The sequence below is a fragment of the Panthera tigris genome, chromosome B2 (genome assembly GCF_018350195.1).
Source record: "Panthera tigris isolate Pti1 chromosome B2, P.tigris_Pti1_mat1.1, whole genome shotgun sequence".
Taxonomy (NCBI): Eukaryota; Metazoa; Chordata; class Mammalia; order Carnivora; family Felidae; genus Panthera; species Panthera tigris.
In genome coordinates, this window is record NC_056664.1 from 34,064,896 (window position 1) to 34,085,998 (window position 21,103).

The following is a 21,103-nucleotide window of genomic DNA, read 5'->3' on the forward strand; positions in this document are numbered from 1 at the left end:
GACCCTTATTACTATCCTCATTTTTTAAAATGTTTATTTGTTTAGTTTTGGGAGAAAGAGAGCAAGCAAGCAGGAGAGGGGCAGAGAAAGAGGGAGAGAGAGAGAAAGAGAGAGAGAGGAGGAGAATCCCAAGCAGGCTCTGTGCTGTCAGTGTAGAGCCCAATGAGGGACTCGATCTCACAAACTGTGAGATTGTGACCTCAGCCGAAATCAAGAGTTGGACACTTAACCAACTGAGTCACCCAGGCACCCCTATCCTTAATAAAAAAAAAAAAAATTCTTTTAGCTATTTTGTTTGAATGACTTTCAGTACCTTGTGTTCCAGATCACTCATCTGTTCTTCTGCATCATCTAATCTGTTGATTCACTGGAGTGTATTTTTCACTTCAGTTATTGTATTCTTTAGCTCTGATTGGTTCCTTTTAATATTTTCCCTCTTTGGCAAAGTGCTCACTCTGTTCATAACTTTCCTGAGTTTGATGAGCATTTTTATGACCATTACTTTGAACTCTTCATTGAGTAGATTGATTGTCTCCATTTCACTTAGTCCTTTTTTTGAATTTTGTCTTATTCTTTCATTTGAAACATACTTCTCTGTCTCCTCATTTTGCCTGTGTTCTGTTTATTTATACGTGTTAGATAGACCAGGTGTATCTACTGGTGTTTCAGGAGTGGCCTTCTGTGAAAGGCATCCTGTGGGATTCAGAAATGGAATACCTTTGGTCACCAGAACCACGCTCTCCAGAGGTGTTCCTGTGTGGGTTGAGCTGTGACTGCTGCCAGCACGCTAGTGGGTGGGGCTGGCTTTGAGGCCCACCCGTGACTCTTGCAGGTGCACTGGTGGGCGGGGCCACTTTGGTGGTGCACCTGTCCTGCCCCCCACCCCCCCCGCTGGGTTTGTCAAGGCAACAGCTGCTTTGGTGGGACACTGGTCCTGGCTGAGGCTGCTTGCTGGGTGTAGTGGGTGAGTAGCTGCTTTGGTGGGGCTCTGGTCGCTGCTGAGACCCCTGCTCTGCTTTGTAGGGGAGTGACTGCTTGGATGAGTGTGTTGGGCAGGGTGTGTCCACAAGGGAACACTTGGGTGGAGTGAGTCCACAGAGGAGGAAGCAGTGCTAGTAATATAGATGGAAAGTGTCAGAACTGGCCTCCACTGGCATCAGCCAGCTAGGCTGAAGGAGGGCAGGAAAAATGTTGCCCACCAGTGCTTCTGTTCCTGGAGAAAGCTAATACAGATTCCTGTCCCTCTGGCACACGCTTTAAGGTTATTTGATAAATCTCCTTTATATTCGTCCTGTGCACTTTTTAATGTTTATTTATTTTTGGGACAGAGAGAGACAGAGCATGAACGAGGGAGGGGTAGAGAGAGAGGAAGACACAGAATCAGAAGCAGGCTCCAGGCTCTGAGCCATCAGCCCAGAGCCTGACGCGGGGCTCGAACTCACCGACCATGAGATCGTGACCTGAGCTGAAGTCGGACGCTTAACCGACTGCGCCACCCAGGCGCCCCTTTCCTGTGTACTTTTTAAACTGCTGCTTCTGTGCCGGGTCCTGGAACAAGTGAGCTTGCCTGTGGACCCTTGAAGAGTGGATTCTGTTTCTTATAGCCCTCGGATCTCCCGGAGGTGAGCCCTATTCATTTTTTCAAAGCCCGATGTTATGGAGGCTCATTTTCTTGGTGCGGGTCCCCAGGGTGTGGAGCTCCCGATGTGTCCTTCGGGGGAGGTGAGCTTGGGTTCCTCCTACTCCACCATCTTGATCAGGATCTCCAGTGCTTTCCTCACTTTTGATGTCTTGCTTCCATTTATTCCCACCTTCATTCAGTTATCAGCTTGCAAAATGAATCCTCATAAGCACCTGGGAAGTGGGACCGGAGGTTGGCATGTTCTTCAGTCCCCCGTCGCCTGCACATGGGCCAGACGCCCACTCCCTTCCCTGGCGCTCGCTGGTGGTGTGACTGGGCCGTGCTTGTGGGGGTTTTGAGAGAAGGAAGGAAAACGGTCTTTTTATTCTGCCGTATTTGAATCAGAAATCCAACGAAACAGTTTTGGAGAAGAGTAAGACTAAGCTTGCTCCGCCAGCTGTCAAGACTTACTGTCAAGCTATGGTAACTAAAACCATGATGTTGACACAGGAACACACACACACACACACACACACACACACACACACACACAGAATTGGCAGCCTAGAAAGAAATCTAGCACACACAGGAGTTTGGCTGTGATCGAAGTGGCATCACAAACCATGAAGGAAAGGATGGATTAAGCATTAAATGCTACTGGAAAGCTACCGTTAGATCCTACCTCACACTATACAAAATGCATTTTAGGATTAAATACCACATGTTTTCCTCTCCTCCACTCTAAAGCTCCTCTAAAATGACAGTAAAGGAATTTTTAAAAATATTTTTAAGTTTATTAAAAAAAATTTTTTTTAACATTTATTTATTTTTGAGAGATAGAAAGACACAGAGCACAAGAGCGGGAGGGGCAGAGAGAGGGAGACACAGAATCCCAAGCAGGCTCCGGGCTCTGAGCTGCCCACAGAGTGTGATGCAGGGCTCGAACCCACGATCTGTGAGATCATGACCTGAGCTGAAACCAAGAGTTGGACACTTAACCGACTGAGCCACCCAGGCGCCCCAACAGTAAAGGAGTTTTTAAAAGCATGAACCCAAAAGGATAAAGAGATGGAAAGTGGGTGGCTGAAGGGTAACTGAGTTAGTGGCAGGGAGAAGGTGGCGGCTACGTGTGTGGTGGTTTAAGCCAGGAATAAAAGGAGGTTTGTAACACAGAACTCTGGGGAGGTTGAGAAATCTGAAGTGACAGTTGTTTCTGAAGGGGGTGATTCAGCACGGGAGCAAGAGAAGGATTAGATGAAAGTTTTGAAGAGACCACCCCATCCTCCTATGCAGCCAGGCAGCTGTCTTCCCCCATCCCCCCACCCGCCTCCGAGGAGAAAACTAGACTCCTCTTTGCCAAGGTTGTGCCACACCTGCTCTGGACTTGGTGGTTGGAGGCAACCTCAGACCGAGTTGAGGATGGAGAGCAGTTAACAGCTGAGGGGATGGGAGGTAGTGAGCGCTGACATCAGGGCCCTTGCCCCCACTTAGCTCTGAGAGCAGAGACAGCTGGGCTCCCACTCCCCAAAGAAGAAGTGGGAAAAATCCTTCCCTAGGGAAATGAACCAGCTCAAGAGGAAAGAGCTGTAGAGACTTCCATTTAGGGGTTCTCACCAACCTTTCATATGAAAAGATGCTCAGCCTCACCTGCAATCAGAAAAATGCAAATCAAAACAAAAATGTGAGATAATGTCCCAAAAGATTGGTAACAATTAAGGTTTGCTAAGACCAAATGTTGGAAATGTTCAGGGAAACCCGACCTTGTACACACACTAGTGGGTGGGTCACCTTAGTACAACTGCTTGGGAAGCCGTCGGTCAATACCTAGTAAAGTTGCAGATGCTCGTATCCTATGTAAACTTTCAATGTAGGTATAGAAAGCTAGGAATGCAAGGATATGCATTGTGGCAGTTGGTAATAGCAAAACCATGGAAGCAACCAAATGTGCCCCAGTGACGGGAATGAATAAACGTATAGTTTACACCATGGGATAGTATGAGAGTTTAGATAAATGAATTATGTAGGGGAGGACAACTTTCCCTTCCCTTATAGGTTCTTTGGCTGGTCTCGTAATTCATTTGACATAAGACAGATTATCAGGATAAACACCTATTTAATTTCATATGTATGGAAGCTTCATAAAAAGATGAGAGTCAAAGAAACGGCCAAAGGAGGAAGAAAACTTTTATACCTTTCGGACAAAGAAACAATTAATTTGTGTAGAATTGACTGAACAGATGGGTGTGGGTTGGGGCTGTAAATTGGTGAAGTAAGTTTTGTTTATATAACCTTTCTCAGCCCTTGTTTTCCTGTGTCTGATGATGAGTGCCTTCTACCCTCCTGATACAGGAAGGGTACCTTTCTGTCTTTTTTTTTTTTTTAAGTTTATTTATTTAGTTTGAAAGAAAGAGAGAGAGCAGAGGAGGGTCAGGGAGAGAGAGAGAGAGAGAGAGAGAGAGAGAGAGAGAGAATCACAAGCAGGCTCTGCACTGTCATCTTGGAGCCTGACACGGGGCTTGAACTCATGAACTACAAGATCATGACTTGAGCTGAAATCAAGAGTTGGACGCTTAACTGACTGAGCCATCCAGGCACCCCCCAAAATAATTTTAATAACAGGAAATCAGTGTCTCCCTGTCCCTCCCCCCCCAAGTAAATGGTTAGCAAATATTGGCTATGGGTTCGAAAGGACACCGAATTGTTAACCTGCCAGCCATCACCTGCCTTAGTTTGGTCCTTAACATAGTTTCTACACTATAAGGTGAGCTTAATGAAGATTAGCTACTATTACTCAACAACAACAAAAAATAACCTGACTAAAAAAGGGAGAAAGGACATTGAATAGACTTGAATAGAGATGATACACAAAAGGTCAAGCATGTGAAAAAATGCTCAACATCACTAACCATTAGGGAAAGGCAATCTCAAAACCACAATGAGATATCACTTCACAGCCACTAGGATGGCTACTTATCAAAAACACAGAAAATGATAAGTATTGGTGATATGGAGAAATTAGAACATTTGGGTTTAATTGTTTTAATTGTCTTTATTTTATTTTGAAAGAGAGACAGAGTGTGTGTGTGTGGGGGGGGGGTGGGGAGGACAGAGAGAGGGAGACACAGAATCCGAAGCAGGCTCCAGGCTCTGAGCTGTCAGCACACAGCCTGATGACAGGGCTCGAACTCACGGAGACCAAGATCATGACCCGAGCGGAAGTCAGATACTTGACGACAAAGCCACCCAAGCGCCCCCTGCCGGACCTTCTTTTAAGAGAAGGTACTATTCCAAGGAGGAGATTAAGATGTTGCCCACCAAACTGGGTCCAGGGCACGTGGGCTGATGTAGCCCAGGGTGGGACTGGGGGCTATTTCACATCAGGGCACATTTTGCAGCCCAGATACCAGGAGAGGAGCATGGAGAGGGAATGGTGGCCAGCTTAGGGGAGCCCGGCAGAAGGGCAGGCGCCTGTAGTGTGTCTGGTTATCAGCTGTGGGATGGGCCCTGGCTGGACTCGGCCTCCACCAAGGTTCTGCATGAGCAGGGAAGCTGGAGAGGCAGAATTAAGCTTCCTGCTCTTTCCTCTGGGTTTGAAGGTATCAGTAGCAGATGGCAGATGCTGTGCAGTGGGACAGCCATGTGCACGCCTCATTTCCTATTTGTGAGCCGCTCAAGCACAAGGGGCCCTCTCTTCCCCGCGGTACCCCTGCACCTGGAACAGTACCCAGATGGGCCATAAATGTTTGGGGCTGGCTGGTGGGCTGACGAGGGACCCAGGGCGAGGAGGGTGGTCCTATAAATATTTCTAAGGAAATATTTTTTCTTTCTTTCTTTTTTAAAATTGTGTTAAAATACTCATAAAATTTACCATTTTAACCATTTTAAAGTGTACACTTTAATGATATTAAATACATCCACGTTGCTACCCAGCCATCACCACCATCCATGCCCGCAAGTCTTTTTGTCTTGTAAATCTGAAACTCGAAAACCCATTAACCAGCAACTCGCCGTCTCCCCTCCCCCCAGCCCTTGGCAACCACCATTACAACGTCTGTCTTTGTGATTTTGACTACTCTAGAAACCTCATATAAGTGGATACATACAGTCTTTGTCTTTTGGTGACTGGCTTGTTTCACTTAGCATAACGTCCTCAAGTTTTACCCATGTAGTAGTAGACATCAGAATGTGCTTCCTTTTTTAAGGTTGAGTAAAATTTCATTGTACATATAGACCACCTTCTGCTTATTCATTCATTTACTAGTGGACGCTTGGGTTGCTTCCATGTTTTAGCTTTTTCAAATAAGGCTTCTGTGAACATGGGTGTCCAAATATCTCTTCAAGACTCTGCTTTCAGTTCTTTTGGGTATATACCCAGAATTGGGATCACTAGATCCCGTGGCAATTCTACTTTTGATTTTTTGAGGAATCGCTGTACTGTTTTCTGCAGTGGCTACACTGTTTAACACTCCCACCAACGTGTGTGAGCATTCCAGTTTCTCCACATCCTTGCCAGCACTTGCTTCCCGTTTTTTGTTATTTTCTTAAATTATAGCCCTCCTAATGGGTGTGAGGTGGTAGGTTGTGGTTTTGATTTACATTTCCCAAGTGATTAGTGATGCTGAGCAGCGACTTTTTATGTATTTCATGGCCATTTGTATATTACCTCTGGGGAAATGTCTGTTCAATTCCTTTGTCTATTTTCAAATCAGTTGTTTGTTTTTCTGTTGCTGAGTTTTGAGAGTTCCCTACATAGTCTAGATATTCATTTCTCACGGAGTTATGAATTACAAGTATTTTCTCCCATCCTGTAACCTTTCTACTCTGTGAATGATGTTTTTTTTTTTTACCTAATTATTCTTTTGCCCCAACTTTTATTGAGATATAATTAACATACAGCACTGTACAAGTTTAAGGTGTATAGCATAATGAGTTGACTTTCACATATTGTGATTACCACAGTAAGTTTAGTCAACATCCATCATCTCCTACAGATACAAAAAAAAAAAAATGTTTCTTTTCCTTGTGACGAGAACTCTTAGGAACTACTCTTTTAACAACTTCCAAATATACCATACAGCAGTGGTAACTATAGTCATCATGTTGTACATTACATCTCTGGGACTGATTGATCTTTTAACTGGAAGTTTGTACCTTCTGACTTCTTTCATCCCATCCCCCACCCCTGCCTCTGCTAACCACAAATGTGATCTCTTTTTCTATGAGTTAGGTTTTTTGGTTTGTTTTTAAGATTCCACGTATAAGTGAGATCATACGGTATTGTCTTTGACTTACTTCACTTAGCATAATCCTCTCAAGGTTCATCCAGACTGACACAATGGCAGGATTTCCTATTCTTTTTATGTCTGAATAATATTCCACTTGTGTATATATACCACTATATCTTATCAACGGACACTTAAGTTGTGTCTACATCTTGGCTATTGTAAATAATGCTGCAGTGAATATGGGGGTGCAGATACCACTTGGATATAGTGTTATCATTTCCTTCAGATATATTTCTAGAAGTGATATTGCTGGACCATATAGTTCTATTTTAAATTTTGGGAGGCAACCTCCATGTTTTTTCTCCATAGTGGTTGTACCAATTTACAGTCCCAGCAACAGTGCAGAAGCGTTTCCTTTACTCCAAATTCTTGCCAGTATTAGTTACCACTTATCTTTTTGAGAACAGCTATTTTAACTGGAAGGAGGCGATAACTCGTGGGTGTTGCTGTTTTCATTGTGGTTTTGACTTGCATTTATTTCCCTGATGATTGAGTACCTTTTCTTGGTACTCAAGATATATTGGTATTCAAGATATATCCATCCATATATCTTCTTTGAAACAATGTCTGTTCAGGTACTTTGCTCACTTTTAATTGGATTATTTTTTGTTTTGTTTTTTTTTTCTTTCATTTTTTTGCTATTGAGTTGTAGGAGTTTTTTTTTTTTTTTATGCTTATTTATTTATTTTGGGAGAGAGAGACAGAAAGAGAGCAGGGAAGGGCGAGGGGAGAGAGAGAATCCCAAGGAGGCTCCGTGCTGTGAGTGCAGAGCCCAACGCGGGGCTCCATCTCATGAACCGTGAGATCATGATCCCAGCTGAAATCAAGGGTTGGACACTTAACCGACTGAGCCGCCCAGGGACCCCACCACTATTGATTGTTTTTAGTATTTATTTATTTTTGAGAGAGATAGCAGGGGAGGGGCAGAGAGAGGGGGAGACAGAGGATCTGAAATGGGCTCTGTGATGACAGCAGAGAACTCGAGGTGGGGCTCAAACCCATGAGCTATGAGATCATGACCTGACCCGAAGTCGGACGCTTAACCAACTGAGCCACCCAGGTGCCCCAAACGCTATTGATTTTTTTATGTTAATCTTGTGTACTGCAACTTTACTGAATTTGTAACGGGTTTTAGAGGAGTCTTGAGGGTTTTTTATATATAAAATTATATAATCTGCAAACAGATCATTTTACTTCTTCCTTTCCAATCCTAATGCCTTTTTTTTTGTTTCTTGCCTGATTGCTCAGGCCAGAACTTCCAGTACTATGTTGAATATGAGTGGTGAGAGTGAGAACCCTGTCTTATTCCTGATCTTAAAGAAAAAGCACTCAACCTTTCACTATTGAGTATAATTTTAGCTATGGGTTTGTCATATGATGGCTTTTATTACGTTGAGGTACATTCCTCCTATACCTAAGTTGTAGAGTTTATCATGAATGGATGTTGAATTTTGCTAAATGCTTTTTCTCTATTGTTTTTTTTTTTCTTTTCATTCTATTATTATGTATCACATTGACTGATGTGTATGTTGAAGCATTCTTGCATCCAGGGATAAATTCCATTTGATTATGGTGAATGATCTTTTTAATGTGTTTAATTTGATCTGGTAATATTGCTTTGCATATTTTTGGCATCTATATTCATCAGGAATATTGGTCTGTAGTTTTCTTTTTTTGAAGTGGCCTTGTCTGGCTTTAGTATCTCAGTAATGCTGGCTTTGTAAAATGAGTTTGGGAGTGTTCCTTCCTCTTTGGTTTTTTGGAAGAGTTTGAGAAGGTTTGGTGTTAATTCTTAAGGGTTGGCAGAATTCACCAATGAAGCCCTGTGGCTCTGGTCTTTTCTTTAGCAGGAGATTTCTGATTACTGAAATCAGTCATTGAATCAAGTACCGAATCAAGTAATCGATCTGTTCAGATTTTCTGTTTCTTCTTGATTCAGTTTTGGCAGATTGCATATTTTTAGGAATTTATTCATTTCTTCTAGGTTGTCCAATTTGTTGACCTATAATTTGTCACAGTAACAACCTCTTATGACCCTTTGTAATTCTGAGGAACTGGTAGTAATGTCCTCATGTTCACTTCTCATACTTGTAGTTTGAGTCTTCTCTCCTTTTTTAAGTCTTATCTAGCTGAATGCTTGTCAATTTTGTTTATATTTACAAATAACTAACTTTTGGTTTCATTGATTTTTTGTATTGTTTTTCTATTGTCTATTTCATTTATTTCTGCTCTGATCTTTATTATTTCCCTACTTCTGCTAGCTTTGGTTTTAGTTTGTTCCTTTTTTCTTGCTCCTTAAATTTGAGTTTTTGATTCAGGATCTTTCTTTCTTTCTTTCTTTCTTTTTTAATCTTTATTTATTTTTGAGAGAGAGAGACAGAGTGTGAGCAGGGGATGAGCAGAGAAGAGAGGGAGACACAGAATTTGAAGCAGGCTCCAGGCCCTGAGCTGTCAGCACAGAGCCCGACGCGGGGCTTGAACTCACAAACTGTGAGATCATGACCTGAGCCGAAGTTGAATGCTCAACCGACTGAATGACCCAGGTGCCCCTGTTGTTTTTTTTTGTTTTTTTTTTTTTTTTTTTTTTTTAATGTTTGTTTATTTTTGAGAGAGACAGAGACAGAGTGCAAGTTGGGGAGGGGCAGAGAGAGGGAGACACAGAATCCCAAGCAGGCTCCAGGCTCTGAGCTGTCAGCACAGAACCCAATGCAAGGCTCAAACTCACGAACTGGGAGATCATGATCTGAGCTGAAGTTGGACACTTAACCGACTGAGCCACCCAGGCGCCCCTTTCTTGTTTTTTAATGTAAGTGTTTATAGCTATAATTTTTTTCTTTAGTACCACTTTCATTGTGTCCCATAAATTTTGGTATGTTGTGTTTTCTTTTTCATTCATCTCTAAGTATTTCTAATTTCCCTTGTGATTTCTTTGATTTCTGGGTTGTTTAAAAGTGCGTTGTTTCCACAGTTTATTGAACTTCCCAGTTTTGTTGTTAATTTCTAATTTTATCCCATTTTGGTCAAAGAAGGTGCTTTCTATGACATTCATCTTTTTAAATTTATTGAGACTTAATTTGTGGCCTAATATATAGTCTCTCCTGGAGAATGTTCCATGTGTTCTTGAGAGGAATTTACATCCTGTTGTTAGGTGGTATTCTGTATATATATGTTATATCTAGATGGTTTATTGTGTTAAGGCATCTTCTTAAAGTGAAACCTTTGCATAATATCCTTGTCTCTTGCAATCTTTTAATTTAAAATCTATTTTGTCTAGTATTAGTATAGACACTTTTGCTCTCTTTTGGTTACTCTTTGAATGAAATCTCTTTTCCCATTCTTTCACTTTCTTTTTAAAAGAATTTTTAAAAATATTTATTTTTATTTAAAAATTAAAAAAAAAGTTTATTCATTTTTGAGAGAGACAGAGACAGAATGCAAGTGGGCTAGGGGCAGAGAGAGAGGGAGACACAGAATCCAAAGCAGGCTCTAGCCTCCGAGCTGTCAGCACAGCACAGAGCCTGATGTGGGGCTTGAACTCACAAACTGTGAGATCATGACCTGAGTTGAAGTCAGACGCTCAACCAACTGAGCCACCCAGGTATCCCTTAAATGTTTATTTATTTTTAAGAGAGACAGAGTGTAAGGGGGGGGGAAAGGCACAGAGAGAGAGAGACACAGAATCTGAAGTAGGCTCCAGGCTCTGGGCTGTCAGCACTGAGCCCAACATGGGCCTCGAACCCACAAGCCATGAGATCATGACCTGATCCACAGTTGGACGCTTAAGGGACTGAGCTACCTAGGCGGCCCCTCTTCTTTCACTTTCAACCTGTTTTCATGTTTGGATCTCAAGCGAGTCTCTTGTTGGCAGCATCACGTGTTTCCATGTGTTTGCATCACGTGTTTTCATCCATTCATCCAATCTCTTTTGATTGGAGAGTTTAATTCATTTCCATTTAAAGTAATTCCTGATAAGGATGGACTTACTCGTCATTGTGCCGTTTGTTTTCTATATGCCCTATAGCTTTTCTCTTATTTCTTGCATTCGTTTTCTTTTGTGTTTAGTTGATTTTTTTTCTTTCTGTGGTAAAATGTTTAAATCTCTTATTTCCTCTTCTGAATACTTTATAGCTATTTTCTTTTTGGTTACTGTGGGAGGTACATTTAACATACAGGTATAATATACTAACTTGAATGTATAGCACCTTAACTTCAGTAACATACAAACACTGTTCCATTACAGCTCTGTCCCCAATTCTTTTGGTTGTCAATGCCACAAATAACATTAAATTTAAATTAATTAAATTAACTAAAATTACATCTTTACACATTGTGTACCCAAAACATAAAGTAATTGCCCCTTTAAGTGCATTAGTCTCCTAAATTATGTGGAAAACATATTTGGAGTTATATACCAAAGTTACGGAAATACAAACTTTTACATTAATGTTTTTTTTCTTTCTTTTTTTTAAAGTTTATTTACTTTGAGAGACAGAGAAAGCGTGTGAACACGTAAGTCAGGGAGAGGAAGTCAGGGAGAGGCGGAAAGAGAGGGAGAGAGAGAATCCCAAGCAAGCTCTGCATTGTCATTGTGGAGCCCAATGTGGGGTTCAAACTCACTAAACCGCGAGATCATGACCTGAGCTGAAATCAAGACTGAGACGCTTAACCAACTTAGCCACTCAGGTGCCCCTGTTTTTTCCCCGTAAAAATGTATTATTCTCTTAAATCATGTAAAAAACAAAAAGTGCTGTTACAAACCACTGTTTTAATACCAGCTTTTATTTTTATTTTTTTCAGAGAAAATATAGGCCTTTATTTTATTTTTCAGGAATAGAATTTAGTGACCCATCACTTACATGTAACAGCCAGGGTCATCCCAACAAGTGCCCTCCTTGATGCCCATCACCCATCTGCCCACCCAGCAACCCTGTTTGTTCCCTGTATTAAGAGTCTCTTATGGCTTGTCTCCCTCTGCTTTTATCTTCTTTTTGCTTCCCATCCCCTATGTTCATCTGTTTTGTTTTTAAATTCCACATGTGAGTGAAATCATATATTTGTCTTTCTCTGACTGATTTCTCTTGGCCTAATACCCTCTAGTTGCAGCCACATCATTGCAAATGACAAGATTTCATTCTTTTTGATTGCTGAGTAGTATTCCATTGTATATATACCATATCTTCTTTATCCATTCATCAGTTGATGGACATTTGGGCTCTTTCCATACTTGGGCTATTGTCAATAGCACTGCTATAAACATTGGGGTGCATGTGCCCCTTCAAAACAGCACACCTGCATCCTTTGGATAAATTCTTAGCAGTGCAATTGCTGGGTTGTAGGGTAGTTCTATGGTAAAAATTTTTAAATGTTTGTTTATTTTTGAGAGACAGAGCATGAGCCAGGGAGGGGCAGAGAAAGAGACACAGAATCTGAAGCAGGCTCCAGGTTCTGAGCTGTCAGCACAGAGCCTGATGCAGGGCTTGAACCCATGAACCGTGAGCCCAAGTCAGACACTTAACCAACTGAGCCACCCAGGTGCCCCTCTTTTTAATTTTTTGAGGAACCTCCAGTTTTCCAGAATGGCTGCAGCAGTTTGCATTTCCACCAGCAGTGCAAAAACAGTTCCCCTTTCTCTGTATCCTCGCCAACATATTGTTTCCTGAGTTGTTAATGTTAGCCATTCTGACAGATGTGAGGTGGTATCTCATTGTGGTTTTGATTTGTATTTTCCCTGATGATGAGTGATGTTGAGGATCTTTTCATGTGTCTATTAGCCATCTGGATGTTATCTTTGGAGAAGTGTCTATTCATGTGTTTTGCCCATTTCTTCACTGGACTATTTGTTTTTTGGGTGTTGAGTTTGATAAGTTCTTTGTAGATTTTGGATACTAACCCTTTATCTGATAGTCCTTTGCAAGTATCTTCTCCCATTCCATCAGTTGCCTTTTAGTTTTGTTGTTTTATTTGCTGTGCAGAAGCCTTTTATCTTGATGAGGTCGCAATGTAGCAGGATTCTTGCACAGAGATTCGTGACACTGAGGTTTTTAATTTCCGGGAAGCAACTTGTATTCGCACCAGCACCGCTCAGTTGGGTTCGTACCCAAAGAACTGAGCACTGAACATCACAAGGCATAGTTTTTAAGATACATTTTCTATTTTTTTTGTCTCCCATATATGGTAACACATAAACACGTAGTCTGATTAGTTTCAGTTTACAAGGTCATGAGGGATGTCGTCACATAGGTGCATAGCCAGGTTACCTGGCTAAGTTTTCTCTCCTTTTTTTTCTCTCTCCTTAGGGAGGGGACCCTACCACACCGGTAGTTCATTTTTGCTTTTGTTTCCCTTGCCTCTGGAGGCGTGTCAAGAAGTTGCTGTGGCCGAGGTCAAAGAGGCTGTTGCCTGCTTTCTCCTTTAGGATTTTGATGGCTTCCTCTTATGTTTAGGCCTTTCATCCGTTTTTCGTTTATTTTTGTGTATGGTGTAAGAAAGTGGTCCAGGTTCATTCTTCTGTAGGTCACTGTCCAGTTCTCCCTGTACCATTTGCTGAAGAGACTGTCTTTTATCCCATTGGATAATCTTTCCTGCTTTGGCAAAGATTAGTTGGCCATACGCTTGTGGGTCCATTTCTGGGTTCTCTAGTCTGTTCCATTGATCTATGTGTTTTTGTGCCAGTACCACACTGTCTTGATGATTACAGCTTTGTAATACAGCTTGAAGTCCAGGGTTATCATGCCTCCAGATTTTTTTTCCCCCCAACATTATTTTGGCTGTTTAGGGTCTTTTGTGGTTCCATACAAATTTTAGAATTGTTTGTTTTAGCTCTGTGAAGAATACTGGTGTTATTTTAATAGAGATTGCAATACTAGCTTTTACATGTATTTACTTTGGACTGCCTGGGTGGTTCAGTTGGTTAGTGTCCGACTCTTGCTTTTGGCTCAGGTCATGAGCTCAGTCATGAGATGAATCCTTGCTTCAGGCTCCACGCTGAAATGATGGATGGGTAAGCTGCTACAGTGCTAAGAGTCAAAATTGAGTGAAACTGGCTGCAATTTACCATCCATGCCTTCCTCAGGAAGTTGCCAGTCTTCAACAGACTCCAGAGTTGCAAAATAGTTACATCAGACAGAGTCTGCAAGTGCAACTGTTGTCTAGGTGGGGAGAGATTCCTAGTGCTTCCTACTCTGCCATCTTCCCAGAATCCTCCTCCATTTGATCTGTTTAGGCTGATGAACTCTGAGTTATCATGAGTTAACTCCGATGACTGGAGGTAGACTTCAAATCATGAGAGCCTGAAGACCATAGACCCGTTTTGCAGTTATGACCCCCTCAAGTCAAGTTGCTCCTCGTTCACCACCTCAAGGAATTCAAGATCAAAATCATGTTGCAGTAACTGCTGGAAAACCACGTGGTACTGGCCTCCCCATTACCAAGACAAGTAACAGGGATGAAGGACCACGGAGATTGAGCTGCGGAGCTGCTTTATGAGAAACAACAGAAAACCAATTTACTAAGCCATCTACTATGTTCTAGAGTGGTGATGGTGTACTGGGTGCTGGCGCGGTGATGAGTCAAGGAATAAGAGAGTTCCTGGATCCTTTAGGGGTGGTCACATGAATACTAATTGTGTGCTCAGGCTGGTGTCATTTTCAGGAAGACGTAGGTCTATCTGTAGAGATTGAGGGTATACATGTGGGCTTAAGTGTTTAGACCAAAGAGACGAGGAATTCTCAGTGTGAAAAGATGGCTGTGAGCAGACATCGGAGAAGTTAGTAGAGCACTAGAATTGGATGTGGCATCCCCAAATACCAGTCACTGGCTTGTTCTTCCCAGCTTACTTTCTTGGTCAGACATTTTTAAGGAGCTAATTTTAAAGCCAAGTCATAATGTGTACAGCAAGGAGTTATCTTATGAAAACACATGATCCAAAGCAGACCCAGGCCAGAAATATTTAATACCTAAAGAAAGCCTTGGACACTTAGTGTATTTGCAACGTGTCAGCTAAGCCCAGTTTGAAATACATTCCTTCCTTGCAGTTTTGGGTTAGGGATCTTGTGAGAGACTTGGAAGGTGGCAACAATGCAGCAACAATACTCTTTTCATATTTGGAAGGTCAGCAAAAGGCGAGGTGGTTGAGTGCCTTGTAGAGGAAGCACCCAGTAAATAGTAATGACCAGTTTTAGCTTGCAACTGCAGGACAGCTTTTCCTATGCACCGTTCTTAGCAGCTGAGATCTACCCTACCCTTGTCAACGACTGGCGTCACTCAACATTTTACTACTTGCCCTTGATTATGTCAGACCCTGATGCGAGGCTTGATCCCATGAACTGTGAGACTGTGACCTGAGCTGAAGTCAAGAGTCAGATGCTCAACCGACTGAGCCCCCCAGGCACTCCCCGCCCCCCAGCATTGTTTAAAAAGCAAATCATGCCTATGCTTTACATTTCCCGTATTTGTACCCCAAAGTGGAGTATGAGGCCTATGGCTCTGCTGCCATTTCCGTTCAACCAAATGCTTGGGGATTTTAAAGAACTAACAACATCTCGTTCCATCAGCCAAGAGATCATGCTTCAGACTGGAAAAGGGCCTATTTTGGAATTGTGTAAGGACATCAGTCGACCTGGGTGACTGTGGGCCAGCCACTTCACCATTCTGGGGCCTCCACATGTGATTTCCCAAGGTCCACTGGAAATTCCTGCAACAAGGACTAGGCTCAAGATGTCCCGTCTCTAGGCAGCCGTTAGCCCCAACAAAATGCTGACAAAGATCTTCTTGGGAGTTACCTTTGGTGATGTTCCTTTTTTGCAATGTATTACTAAGGACACATGTGTAGATTATGTTCAATTATAGATCAAGAGATAAATTATGCAAACAGCAGTGATGAAATTATTGTGCCTTCTCTGTATCCTTTCCCCGCCTCCCAGACATGAAGGAGAGAAAAATATGCAAGGCAGCACCGAGTGGGTGTCCCTCAAGACATTTTCAAGCCATTACAGAATGTTCTTTTATGTACACTTTTATCAGTCATTGCTACTCGAGCATGTGAGCAGCCAGCGGATAGAAATAACATACAGCTAGGCTAGGGAGTTCTTAGTTTTGGGATCTTGACTCATCAGTCTGAATTCAGTGCATGTTGTCACTAACGCTGGCAAGTCTCCCAGGGTTGCCAGTCCTACATTCTGATGCACGATGCTAAAAAGGCTGAATACATGTGGACAAAGCTCTTCACTGACACACTCATCTCTGGAGTGGATGCAGGCTGCCTTGAGTTACCCAGGTCACAGCTGGGAAACCACCTCTGGCTATCCTTAATACCCCTAGCAAGAGTATTACTTGCTTAGCAAAAACATGCAGAGGCGCCTGGGTGGTTAAGCCCGTTAAGTGTCCAACTCTTGATCTTGGCTCACATCACAATCTCATGGTTGGTGGGTTTGAGCCACGAGTTGCACAATGAGGAGCCTGCTTGGGATTCTCTCCCCCCACCTCTCAAGATAAGTAAAAAATATATATATTAAAAAATCATGCAAATAAAGACAATTATTTCATTTTCAAGTAATTTAGCAGCAAAGGGGTAGGAGTATAATTCAAATCCAGAGATGAAGCAAGGAATTCAGAAGGATAAAAGATAAGGTCTCTGGAGCCTGCAATGACCTATCCGCAGATGCCCGTAGTGCTACTGGAGATAGGCTCGTCACCACCCAGCCCCGTGCACCTTTTGGAATATGTGTGACCTCTCCTTTGGCCTTCAGAGTATGCAACCAGGAGTATCTGATGAAATATGCTACTTAGAGGACATGCACACTTAAGCCAGAATATCCCCTGATGCACGCTTATGTTTTGCATATTTATTAAAGGGCACTACGAAGTCTCTTCATTTCCCAAATGAACCTTACGATCAGTTAAAATGGCGGAATATCCACAGGCTGATGAGAAAACAAAATCCTCTGGTCTCTCTGATCATGTGGTTCATCTGCACAAAGATGCATCATCCTGCCACCTTTAGTCCCACGCTGGTTTCCAGCTGTCCTCAGAGCAAGGAAGACAATATGGCCTCCAGCCAATTTTCTGATGTCACATGTCTTCAACTTGGCCCCCATGGTTTTCCAACCAAAACAACGTTTCCTGAAGACTACTGAAGCAAAACCAAGAATAATGGAAAGTTTATGTCTGGTTGTTTTTAAAATTTATTTGAGGAACACAAAAAAGTGTATCTGAGTGATTTTTTTTAAAAACAAGTTTTTAATTCATCATATGCTGCCTCACCACTCCATACGTAGTCTAAAAGATGGTTCAAACACATCTGCTGATTTCTAGACAAATTAAGATCACTGAATTTGATATAAGAATATATGAAGTTTCTTCTTCTCGAGAGGCGATGGGCACCCACAATCATTTGCTCAGAACCACCCACACACCCCTTCCCTCCCCTCCCTGCACTCTTGCCCTCCCTACCCCCTCCCCCAATCCGGTGACCCATAACACACACCTGGGAGACAGTTGGCTGGGGTGATCTAATTTTTGGAATTGTTCTTTTGTTACCTGCAAAACACTAACTGGCCTTTTTAGGATGAAATCTCAGTATTGGCCTCATTGAAGTCATGCTCTAGTCAACAGAGCTACAAATACTAAACAGTTAAGCAAACAAAGCAAAATCAACTTTTGCTTTTCATATTTCCTAGGCGAGACTGGGGCTTTTGAAGAACTCTCATGAAAAAAGACAAAAGTGAGAAATTAAAAGGATTCTAGCTGTCAAAAGAGAAACTCACAATTTCATTCCGTTTGTTCCATGGAGCAGAGAACTGGTATAAAAGGAAATGAATTTTTAGGTGGCCACGTGGGTCCTAACCTAACAACGAAAGTGTTTTGTTAAAACCATCATAAAAGTAAAAATGAAGCTAATTGCCAGTGTTCTTTGGGATTTTACAAATGAGATGTTCCAGGTCGGAGCGACTGTTTCCTTCAGTTGCAGGCGCTTTCCCACGAGAGCCTTCAGGCTGTGGGGAGAGAAAGCCACGCTCAATCTCGCTTACCCGTAAGGACCAAGATTCCACTGCGTGTACGTATTTTAAGACTTGCCCCGATTCACCGCCCCAGTACTGGAGCTTTCAAGGTGAGATGTGCCTGCACAGGAAGCGGTTTTCGATTCTTTTTCACAACCCACACCAGAACAAAGAAGCTATCAGCAGGAGGGGAAAGCTACTGCGTGCCAAACCTGTGAGGAAAACCCTTAATGCCCAAGAGCAACTACATATTTTTACAACTCCAGATTTTGTTTTTAAAAATTAAGCTACTCATAGTAGTAAAAAGTCGATTTTTTTGCATGATAGAGGAGTGTAAATAAAGTTCCATAAATCAGTATACATGTTTACAAGGCAGTAATTTTTAAAAGACAAAAACAAAAGCCGCGGGGATCCTAAGTGGATATGTAACTAAATCCACTCCAGGTCAGATATTATAAGAACAAGTCTTAAATACGTAATAGCAATGGTCAGAATGGAAAGAAGAAAGTGAACGGTAGCAATGCTGGCAGGCAGGGCTGTCCTCCACATTTCTCCTAGAAGGGCCAGAGGAGGGGGGAAAGCACAATTCTGACGGCTATTTTCACGCTTCGGCATCTCAGAGCTTCACCTAAGGCAGGGAAAGCTAGCCCACACACTGCTCTGCTCATTACTGTCGCTAAAGAATGTTTTGGGAATGACAGGGTCCCTCCTCCAGGGCCAGGCTGGGTGCAGGAGAAACCCACTCTCCCAAGGAGGCTGGCTTAGGGAGGAGGGAGTTTGGCTGAGTCAGTGAGCCGGTGGCCTCTGAGGTTCTGGCTTTCAAGTCTGGCGGCTGCTGAGGACCTGAGGGGATTCCAGACGCCTCAACTGTGGGTTCTGTTGGTTAAAAAATGCTAGCACTTCAGTCATTTAAAAAAGCCAAACCTTCTCCTCCTCTCCCCCACCCAACTGTAGGAAAGGAGAAACTCATTAAGCAATTATTTTTAGGTTTCCGCAGTGCTACTGAAGTTCAATCGAATGTAAAACCTGACAGACAGCCCCAAATTGTTAGGATTATCTCAAGGGACCCTGAATTAGATGTCAAAGGCTGACATAAACTGAAATGAGCTGGACTCGAGCTGTTGGCTCAGCCTTGCCACACCAACAGTCATTTCCGTTTTGTTCCACCTGGAGTGGTCCCATGCCACCCCCTCGAGGAGAGCACTGGGCAGCAGCAGGGTGGCTGTTTTCTGGGAAGCCACTGGTTTTGCCATTTGCTTCCAGAATCACACAGACTATAACAAACTTTACATTAAACACTGTTTAGTCCTGAGTAGGGTGAAAGCCCATGGAGGAGGGGGCCGAGTTCATCAGGGCTCTTCCCTCCTTGGCGTGGTGTCATACGTGGCCTCCGGCTTTCTCTTCCATCGCTTGCCCCTCTGGTTCTTTTTCACGGCTGACGACCCCTTCTACAGTCTTCTTGCCCACTGCCTTACTGGCCTCTTCCTGAAGAAAAAATAAGAAATCAAGAGGGTCAGAGGAGCAAGGAACTGAAACACTGAAGGAATTCCTGGCTCCTCCTGACAGGCCGTCAGGTGTGAAACGGGGACGCGACAACCTTACTGGGGTTGCCCGGCCGGGGAGGTCAGGACAGTGCTGCCAACAGTTGAGGGGGCAGCTTTCACTTTTCCTGGGTGGAGGGGACTAGCCTGCCACCTGCCACAGGCACGGCTGCCAACAAGAGGCTGGGAGCGGGCGGTGAACTCAGGACCAGAGTACAACTCTGCTGTGGGGAGGCAGGCAAAGTAAAGGGTATGATAGCAGGGCTTCCCCATCACAGCCCATCCCTGGCAAAATGGGAAGTCTCAACAAAGACGTACTATCTGAAAAAAATACCTGATGTGCTTGACTTTTTTTTTTAGTATATATTTTTTTAATGTGTATTCATTTTTGAGAGAGAGAGACAGCATGGGCAGGGGAGGGGCAGAGAGAGGGAGACACAGAATCTGAAGCGGGCTCCAGGCTCCGAGCTGTCAGCACAGAGCCCGATGTGGGGCTCAAACCCACAAACTGTGAGATCATGACCTGAGCTGAAGTCCAGATGGTTAACCGACTGAGCCACCCAGACGCCCCTTGACTTTTAAAAAATAATAAACTTTAGAACGTCTCTAGGGAACTTATTTTCCTCATTTCTTTCACGGATGTGTCAGTGCCTCACAACTCTTGTGTCTGGTGAGTAGAACAGCCCTGTTCTACTTCCAGATCCAAACCAGTCTCAGATAAGATCGGGTATCATTCTCCCCATTCTTGCATCTCCTGGGTTGTCTACCTGTCCTTGTGTCCCATGCTTAACCCTTTTTTTTTTTTTAATTATTATCAAAAAAAATTTTTTTAATGTTTCTCTTGACAGAGAGAAAGAGAGAGTTCTGCACATACCTTTGCATCCTGCTCTGCAAACTTCTTGAACATGTTGGCATATATCCTGCGGTCCCGCTCATTGTGCTCCTTTGCCTTTTTCTGGCACATGGAAATCTGTAGTCGCGCTGCCTTATTCTGGGGATTAACTTCCAACACTTTCTCAAAGTCGCCCTTGGCCGACTCAAACTCGTTCATGAGCAGCTGGGCTTCCCCCCTTCTGTACAAGCCCTTCTCGTTGGCACTGTCTAGTCCAAGGGCCTAGGGACAGAGGTCTACTTTTTAGAAAGGGTGAATGTAACTTGTGTGCTTTGAAGAAATTCAGTATTCAACTTACCAAAGCTTCTTGGCCAAGAGAATTGGAAAAAGCATATTGAAGAGATGGGGCTCAAGGTAATTAAATACTACCGATCAAAATCCAACTAACTATGCCCACGTTAACTTCTGTATTTGATACAATTTCTATAAAGATTCCAAGGGGGCTTTGGAGGAGGCTCTTGAGAAATTCATTTTAAAATTCAATGGAAGAAGTAAAGTAAATGCCCAAGAATGGCTGAGAAAATTTTGGGAAAACATAAATAATGAGAGGGGGCTTGACCTACAACAGAAAAAAATACACTCTGAAACCACTGAAGAGTTTGACTGCCAGTCTGTGCGCAAAGAGGTCAGCAGAACAGAACAAAGCAGAAGCAGATTTATGTGCATGTACATTAAAAGATTTAACAGTGATAAAGGCGGGAATGTAAATTGGTAGGGAAAGGACTAACTTTGCAATAAATGGAGCTGAGACACTGGCTATGAACATG

General features: G+C 42.9%; 1 protein-coding gene across 5 annotated transcripts in view; it reads right to left on the minus strand.

The window, feature by feature from the left end:
- Positions 1-16,619: 16,619 nt before the first annotated feature.
- The window catches only part of FKBP5 (FKBP prolyl isomerase 5), a 118,791-nt gene continuing 114,307 nt past the window's right edge, over positions 16,620-21,103 (minus strand). For 3 of the 5 annotated variants that reach the window (XM_042986197.1, XM_042986198.1, XM_042986196.1), the window contains 2 exons: positions 20,319-20,558; positions 16,620-19,388 (listed from right to left, as the gene is read on the minus strand). In XM_042986197.1, the coding sequence (XP_042842131.1) occupies positions 19,281-19,388; positions 20,319-20,558 (348 nt within the window). In that variant the 3' untranslated portion in view covers positions 16,620-19,280. The remainder of the gene's footprint in view (positions 19,389-20,318; positions 20,559-21,103) is intronic. The other 2 variants (XM_042986195.1, XM_007085274.3) reach the window with 1 other exon arrangement.